This window comes from Limanda limanda, chromosome 17, assembly GCF_963576545.1.
Source record: "Limanda limanda chromosome 17, fLimLim1.1, whole genome shotgun sequence".
In the NCBI taxonomy this organism is placed as follows: domain Eukaryota; kingdom Metazoa; phylum Chordata; class Actinopteri; order Pleuronectiformes; family Pleuronectidae; genus Limanda; species Limanda limanda.
This window is the reverse complement of record NC_083652.1, coordinates 13969992-13978033: the sequence shown is the minus strand read 5'-3', so window position 1 is coordinate 13978033 and position 8042 is coordinate 13969992. Positions and strand designations below refer to the sequence as shown.

The following is an 8042-nucleotide window of genomic DNA, read 5'->3' as shown; positions in this document are numbered from 1 at the left end:
ACCGCTGCTGCACCCTAATTCTCTCTCTCTCTCTCTCTCTCTCTCTCTCTCTCTCTCTCTCTCTCTCTCTCTCTCTCTCTCTCTCTCTCTCTCTCTCTCTCTCTCTCTCTCTCTCTCTCTCTCTCTCTCTCTCTCTCTCTCTCTCTGTGTTGTGTATTGAGCGTATTGATCGAACTTTGGGACCTGAACTACCACAGCTCCACCTCTGCCACTCACAGACAAACACAAACACTTTCAGTCCGAGACCTTAACTACATCTTCAGATACTTTATGGACACGGCTGCTGCCGGCTGCTCATTGGTCAGACTGATGGAGGGAACTCTTCAGGTCACTACTTCAAAATACTTGAGATCTGACTCACACTGGGCTATTTGAATAAGAGAGAGGTTCAACATGGCACAAGATGAAGTAAATGTGAATAGTACCCACATATTTATAAACTATTTCTATATGAACTGTTTCTATAAGAACTGTTTCTATAAGAACTGTTTCTATAAGAACTGTTTCTTTATGAATTGTTTTTATATTAATTATTTCTATATAAACTGCTTGTATAAGAACTCTATCTATATGAACTGTTTCTATGTATACTCTTTCTATATGAACTGTATCTATACGAACTCCTTCTATTTGAACTGTTTCTATAAGAACTATTTCTATAAGAACTGCTGATGGAAATTCATCTTGAGATTTGAAATAATCAAATTCTCAGACTTGTGTTGCTTTTGAGTCTTTATAATAATAAGCTCTGCAGAGTTTATACAACAAGCACGGTGCTCAAAATGGAACAACTGGCCGCAAGTTCACAAAAGCCAGAACTTATACAAAGAGGCGTTACATAAGACATGATATTAAAAAAAGAAGACATCAAAGCCATGAAAGACATCATCATCATCTATATCTTATCTGCTGCGTCAGTTATAAGAAACCAAATAAGGGCTCCACTACCTTAGACACTGGTCAGTGGAATTTTCCATAACAAACTGTTTCTTTAAGAACTGTTTCTATAATAACTATTTCTATATGAACTCTGTCTATAATAATTATTTCTATATGAACTGTTTCTATATGAGCTCCTTATATAAAAACTGTTTCTATCTGAACTGTTTCTATATGAGCTCCTTCTATCTGAACTGTTTCTATCTGAACTGTTTCTATATGAGCTCCTTCTATATGAACTGTTTCTATAATAACTTTTTCTCTATATGAACTATTTATTTCTATAACCTTAGAGCAGAAAAGTGTAAATTGTTAATTGATCGCCAGAATCTGGTGACGTACCCTTTGCTGCCCCCTGGTAGAGACATTATAAAACTACATCCGTCCCACAATGCACTGCCTCATTTTATTCCCATCAGCCCTTGCGGTGAGTCTCTCGTACCAGTCAAGATGGCGGACAGACCAGGTACAGTAACGTGTCCTCTGCAGAGATTATAACACTCAGCCTGTGTTTTGTGTCTCGTTGTGTGTTGCCTGTTGTTGTTTGCAGTTCGCAGTAGCAGTGTGTGTCTGTGTGTGTCTGTGTTTGTGAGTCCGTGGAGCTCCGTGTGTCCCTGAAGGCCGCGATCTCTCACCCGAGTCACGTCAAGGACTTTGCGGGTCATTGGCCGATTTGCGGTTTAAATGTTTGCGGGACACGTTTCCAGACGTAAAACCGATTTATTGAAGTCACCAAAGTGTGTGATTGTGTGTCTCTGTTTGTTTGAAGTCTTTACACTCGAGCTGTGTTGTTGTATTTTACTTGTATATTCGTTTTCGTGTAGCTAGAATGCTAACAGTGCTAACCCGGTGTCCGCCTCTAAACGCTCTTCTTGGTCTAAATCAAATAACAAAAAGAACTTGACTACAAATAAACAAACAACCAACAACCTTCACTTTCCTCTCAGTGGTTTTATATCAGCTGACTGATTAAACTTCATTCATTTGAAGCTGATCCGGAGCGACACTCACATGCTAAATGTCAAATGTGTCACAGGCTGAAGTTTGCTTCAGTGACTTTACAGATTTAAATGAATCTTTCAACTTTGCCACTGCAGCTTCACGTGTGTATTTGTACACTTTTGTCTTGCTACTGTCCAAAGTGCAAAGTTGTGAACTTTGCAGAATTACAGGCTGTGACCACCTTGCAGGAAAAGGCACCTTGAAATGTGGAGGAATCAATATATTAATAATAAATATTGTCTGAAGATCAAGTTAAAGTAAAGCATGTCTTGTCAGATTATTGACACAAACATGTTTATTATGCATTGTGTTACAAGCACAGTGTGGAGGTGTAATATTTAATTAGTCTGTAGTAACTTCAGCGTTTTAACAAGTGTCATTCTCTGCTCAGAGTTTAAAACCACAACCTTCACTCAGGAGAACGTAGAAGAAATAACATGACATTTGTCGTGATAATTATCCATATTGACTGATATGAAAATGTTAAGCGATATCACCCAGCCCTAATTTCAGTGTTTCAAACAAAGTACTTCTGGGCTCATGTATTGAAGCGTGGCAACCCCAAAAGAAATGGAAGCTGAAGAGCAGATTTCAGGACCAACAGTCATTTAATTGTTGTTTCTTCTTTGTGACCAGTTGCCGTAGTGGAGAAGCGTCTGATGGATGTGAAGCTGGGCGAGCTGGGCAAGTGGCTCGGAGGCCGGGACTTCACCCCTAATGGTCTCATCTCATCTATCCGCGGGGGTGAGGAAACCTGTTCTGACTGAAACTTCATTCAGGATAAAAATCTCTTTCTGTCGTCTCCTGGTTAATTGTTTTTGTTGACTTTGCAGTTTAACAAAACAAATGTTCAGATTTTAGGTGAATTTAAAAGATGACAAATGACTCTTAAGTCACAAGCAGATATTAGACACACTTTCTGCTGTAGACTTCCTCTCAATTTGTGTTTCCCCCCCGTCTCTTCCAGGTCATGACAGATATTACAACAAGTACATCAATGTGAAGAAGGGAGGCATCGGCGGTATCGCTATGCTGCTGGTTGGCTACGTCACCCTCAGCTACGTGTGGGAATACGACCACATCAGTAAGACATTTTTCTCACTTCTTATTTAATGTATTCTACTCCTGGTGATGAAGAAAATTATAATTCTCTTCCGTTTCCTTTCTTCCCAGAACACGATCGCTGGAGGAAGTACCACTGAGCAGCTCTCAGACCTTCAGGGGTTGACGGTGGATCTCTTCACTCCCCCGGCTCTTTCTACTCTCAGCTCTTGTTAATATGTGACCAATAAACAATATAAAGATTTACACTTGTGTCATGTTTGGACGTCTACATCTATCAGCTGTAAACATATTTATTTATAAACGACAGGTGAATCAGTAACAAGAACATTTATTTGAACACATCGTACAGTTTGTAAAAATGTTCACATCCACCCAAACAAGTGAAATTTATCCTTTCAACGTAATTAGGACTTAGTTCTTTACACCACACAGTTGATTTTGAATGTTGATCTAACAGTAAATGATTTAAATGTTTGCACGAAGCCACAGATGTCATAGTTGGAAAGTAACATTCGACAGTGACTGTTTCTGGCAAATAGATTTGGGCTCCAATGGATCACAGTAGTTTTGAGTAAAAAAAATTCCTGCTGGTTTTTATCACAACTTTTCTTTATATAAGGTCAACAGATTCTGAAAGGATTAGCAGGTTGTAGCACTCGGTCTGCCGTCACAGATGAAGTCACGTGACCTGAGGAGACGCGCGGTCCCTCTGGAGATGCACGCTGCAGACTGGTCCCGGGGTCGAGTCGAGCCAAGTCGTCCAGCCACAGGTGTCACCTCAGTGGCAGAGTTTGTAAGAGGCAAAAAAAAGTTCATCTTTAGCTTCCTCTGCTCACATGTGGAGCGCTGGCTGCAGCACTGTGGGGTCAGGACTGAAGGTCACTGTCCACTGAGGAAGGCGAGGTGGCCTTTCGTGCATTTGTTGGCATAGTGGCCCTTCTCTCCACACTGCAGACAAGGGAGACACAGGCGAGATGGGACTTAGAAGAATAACAAGTTTAAATAATAACTGGATGTTCAGTATGTTGGTCCGCTACAATGTAGGGAAGATGACTTGTCTAGATACAGAGTTCATACACATTTTGACCAATGGATTTCCATGACTTTTCAATAACTTTAAACCAAACTTCCATGACCGAACATTGTGAAATCATGGTGTATACGCGTAAGTGACAAAATGTAGTATTGAAACTAACAATGAGAATTCCAAGGCATGCAGTAAACCTTAAATGGTACAAACCCAAGAATGCCTGCTTATATTCTGAGCGTATTTCTTTAAAAGCATATGAATTATTTAAAACTCAGCGTAAATGATGAACGACATGAAAATATGAATAATACAAATTTCCATGACTTTTCCAAAACTTTTGGGAGATTATTTTTTTCCATGACTTTTCCAGGCCTGGAAAAACACATTTTTTCACATTATGACCATACGAACCCTGTAGATAATAACGATGCAGTGAGCGACCGGGCCACATAAGACAAGTCTCACCTTGTAGCAGGTGACCTGGTCCAGGGGACGAGGCCCTCTGTTGCCGATCATGGTGTTTTGCTGGAAACCGCCCATGGAATGGTTGTTCTGCGGCCGCATGTTTGGACTGGAGTGGGTCAACTGGATTAGAGAGAGCGACGAGCGGCCGATGGACGGCACCGGCTGCAGCGGGACAAGGGGGGGAAGCAGATTATTGATTAACACGCAGCACTGAGGGAGAAGCCGAGGAAGCAACTGTCAAGTGTGTCGATAGATGACCGGGTATAATCGTATCCTCTCACCTTTGCTTGGTTCTGGGATTGTAACGGTAGAGGCGGCTGTTCAGAGGCTCCCATAGGCAGCTCAAAACGAGGGCTGCGGACAAAACATCTCACTGTTAAATCTATAACTGTCAAGGAAAGTCTCTCAGCTTACTAAACAATAACTCATCATGTTCTGATAGTAACACAGACAGACATATGATGTAGGAGTAAAATAAAAAGGATAACTTACTGCATAAATTTACAGGATTTTCCTTCGGGACAGAAACCGACCAGGTAGTTCATACAGATCACCCGTCTTGTGTGTCTGTGTCTGCAGTCGGGACCTGAGACAGACAGATGGACAGACAGATGGACAGAAAGATCAGCGACTTAATTATAGAAGACACAGAGGAAGAGATGCAGCTGATGAGCTTTGGTTGGCGCCTGAAACCGAGCGTCGTGGGACCCACCGTGTTTGCAGAAGCCCCGGTCGTACCAGGGACAGTCCTTGATCTTGGACTCGGGATCGATGTGCAGGAACGGACATTCCTTGTTGCTGCACTCGCCTGCAAGGATCAAACCAACAATCGAGAACAGAGACCAACAGGGTCGAGTCATTAACCAGCACAGAGAGGAGGAAGAAATACACAACAGGTAATTGAAAGGACTTGAGGCTGATCAACAGTCACAAGACAACACACAGTAAGGAGAGAGGGGACAAACCGAATTTGGAGTAGAAGTAGCATTCAGGCATCTTGGTCATGTCGTATTCATGGAGGAACTCGCACTGGTCTCCCTTCTTACACAGGCCTCGGAGCCAGTGCTTACACACCACCGTCTTCTCTCCACTGATGTGACGGAAAGGACACATCCCACCTGAGAGAGGAAACACAAACAAACAAACAACAATCAATTCATGCCCCTGGACAGTCGTGGTAATGGATCACCTTTAAAAAAATATGTGTCTCGAATCAGGTTTCATATTTTTTAACCTATTTATCACGACGGTAGTTTAATAGCCGTATCTTAACGGGGTTACTGTTAAGTTAAAGTGGTCACTTCCTGTTGCTCTGTCTGTCATAGTAACAGCTTCCAACTGAAATATTCCCTCACTAAAAGATGAAAATAAAGAAACATGAAAATACAATGAATGAATGGTTTTTGATTTGCTAGAAAGCTGCTCATGTGAAGCACAGTCCAATGCTGCACCTTCATTTTTATATATTTGAGAAAAGGATTTATTAGGGCCCGAGCACTGACATCAAAGGTCAGGTGAGACCCTTTTGAAATTGTAAGGATTATTGTTATTATTATTCAGGCAAATGAATTCGCTTTTCGAGGGCTTTACCATGCTCAACTTCCTACCAAAATTTGCAGAAAGTTAGAAAGTGATGAAAATTTACGTATTCTGAAGGAATTTTCAATGGGCATCGCAAAATGGCTCAACGGTGACCCCCGAGACCCCTGGAACATGTTCACCCAGACAAACAAAAAAGTCTGTAGGTGCAAATGGAAAAACACAACAGGAAGCCTGCTATTTTGCATTTAGTGACCATTTTGGCCATATTCCACATTTTTACTTTGATGTACTTGTACCAGGGCTTTCATCGGATCAACTTCAAATTGAGATGAGTGTCACAACAAGATGGAGATAAAAACTGACTGAGGGTTTTTTTTTCCGTCATACAGTTTGACCGTGGAGTGGCGTCAAAGTTTGATTACACGCCATGAAAACACGATTTTCTGGCCAATAAAACACAATGTTCTGTACATATATGGATGACTCCACTACTGCAGTGACAGTGGTCAAATATCAAAGGAATCTTTGTCTTACAAAGGTGACTTCTCTCTCTCTCTCTCAGAATTGGGACATTTCCTCAAACCGTGTAAACCATAGAAATATAAATCTATGGTGTAAACATTGAGGTACGGCGAAGGTTCATCCTTCGCCAAAGGAGACGATGTTGTCATAACTTCACTTGCATTGTCCTATCACTACCAAACGTATGTCTCATGATGAAGAGTCCAGACCTGAACAGCTCTATGTGTCAATATTTCCTGAGTCATTATTTAATTACACCTGTAGTTTAATAGCCATATTTTAAGGGGTCCTCGGTTACTGTTAAGTTAAAGTGATCACTTCCTGTTGCTCTTTCTTTCACAGTATCAACTTCCAACTGACAAATTCACCACAAAAAGATTAAAACACAATGAATGAATGTTTTTTGATTTGCTAGAAAGCTGCTCATGTGAAGCACAGTCCAATGCTGCACCTCCATTTTTATATATTTGAGAAAAGGATTTAACTTAGTAAATTCACTCTTATATTAAAGCAGGTAACAGACAGCTGCAGCATTGTTAGATTTGACAGCAGCTGCAGTTTCTCCAGTCATCTAAAGTTTGATTTAAAAAACGAGGGAAACGATAAGAAGTTTGATGTGTTCTTGTTTTCATCTGCACTGAAGCTTGCTTCCTGTTTACATGCTGCAGGAACCACTTCGTGCAGCTCGGACACAGGAAACGTGCACATGTTGTGTGTTTCTCACCTTTCACACAAGCCGCTCGCATGAAGTACTCGCACACAGCAGATCCGGATTCTGCAGAAAAACAAACAAATCGTTCAGATTCAGCAGCAGACACCAGTGGCGGGTTGCAGAAGCACACTCCACCTGCAGCGGCTACAGCTCCAGCTAGCACGCCGAGGAACTTACTGTCCATGCCGGGGAAAGGCAGCGGCTGCGCCCCCAGCTGCTGCTCCATCGCGAGCTCCAGGTCGAACTTGATGTGCTCCGCGTTGGCCAGTAAGTCCTGCATGTCTGCGGGAGGGTGGTGGAGTGTTTGCGGCCGGAGAAATGTCTGTGAGCTAGCTTGAAGTTAAGCTAGGTAGCTAGGTACTTCTTCTTCATGAGCCAGCTAACGTGGCTAACGAGGCTAGCCGAGGCTAACCGACACTCCCGACGACAGTCCGCGGGCTCACTGACGACACAGCGCCGCAGCCGCAGCTCCTGTGGTGCGTGGAGCGGACGTTTCAGACAAAAAGCCCCGGAATGAGATCCGTGTTCGACCGGTAAACTGTCACCGAGCGGCCCCTTGTTCTCCACAGCAGCCGAGAGGCGCGCACACTGACCTCTGACCCCGGGCCAGGCGCCATTAAACGATCGTCGAGAGCTCGATCGAAGGTGTCTCGTGCGCTCGATTCACTCAAATCACATCTGGATGAAGATCAAAGGCTTAATATAAATAAAAACATGTTGAGATATAATAGAGTGTTGATATTTCCTTTGGTTTACATTAACATA

General features: G+C 42.5%; 2 protein-coding genes across 2 annotated transcripts; one reads left to right on the top strand and one right to left on the bottom strand.

Annotated features, from left to right (window-relative positions):
- Window positions 1-1363: 1363 nt before the first annotated feature.
- Window positions 1364-3249, top strand: atp5mf (ATP synthase membrane subunit f). The gene is made up of 4 exons (XM_061090107.1): window positions 1364-1405; window positions 2578-2685; window positions 2909-3025; window positions 3115-3249. Exons 1-4 carry the CDS (start codon window positions 1390-1392, stop codon window positions 3141-3143), a joined length of 270 nt encoding a protein of 89 aa, XP_060946090.1. The 5' UTR covers window positions 1364-1389; the 3' UTR covers window positions 3144-3249.
- A 69-nt stretch (window positions 3250-3318) lies between these two features.
- cpsf4 (cleavage and polyadenylation specific factor 4) lies at window positions 3319-7874 on the bottom strand. The gene is made up of 8 exons (XM_061090024.1): window positions 7455-7874; window positions 7290-7340; window positions 5467-5619; window positions 5214-5309; window positions 4994-5087; window positions 4783-4855; window positions 4502-4663; window positions 3319-3954 (listed from the first exon to the last, which is right to left on the bottom strand). The coding sequence occupies exons 1-8, from the start codon at window positions 7555-7557 to the stop codon at window positions 3886-3888; spliced, it is 801 nt and encodes a 266-aa protein (XP_060946007.1). The 5' UTR covers window positions 7558-7874; the 3' UTR covers window positions 3319-3885.
- Between the last annotated feature and the right edge of the window lie 168 nt (window positions 7875-8042).

Coding starts and splice junctions, on each gene's coding strand:
- atp5mf (XM_061090107.1), top strand. Junction 2,686..2,908: donor CATCTCATCTATCCGCGGGG/GTGAGGAAACCT, acceptor CGTCTCTTCCAG/GTCATGACAGATATTACAAC. Junction 3,026..3,114: donor GTGGGAATACGACCACATCA/GTAAGACATTTT, acceptor CTTTCTTCCCAG/AACACGATCGCTGGAGGAAG.
- cpsf4 (XM_061090024.1), bottom strand. CDS start 7,557: ATGCAGGACTTACTGGCCAACGCGGAGCACATCAAGTTCGACCTGGAG. Junction 5,310..5,466: donor CTACTTCTACTCCAAATTCG/GTTTGTCCCCTC, acceptor TGATCCTTGCAG/GCGAGTGCAGCAACAAGGAA. Junction 3,955..4,501: donor ACCAGGTCACCTGCTACAAG/GTGAGACTTGTC, acceptor CCTTGTCTGCAG/TGTGGAGAGAAGGGCCACTA.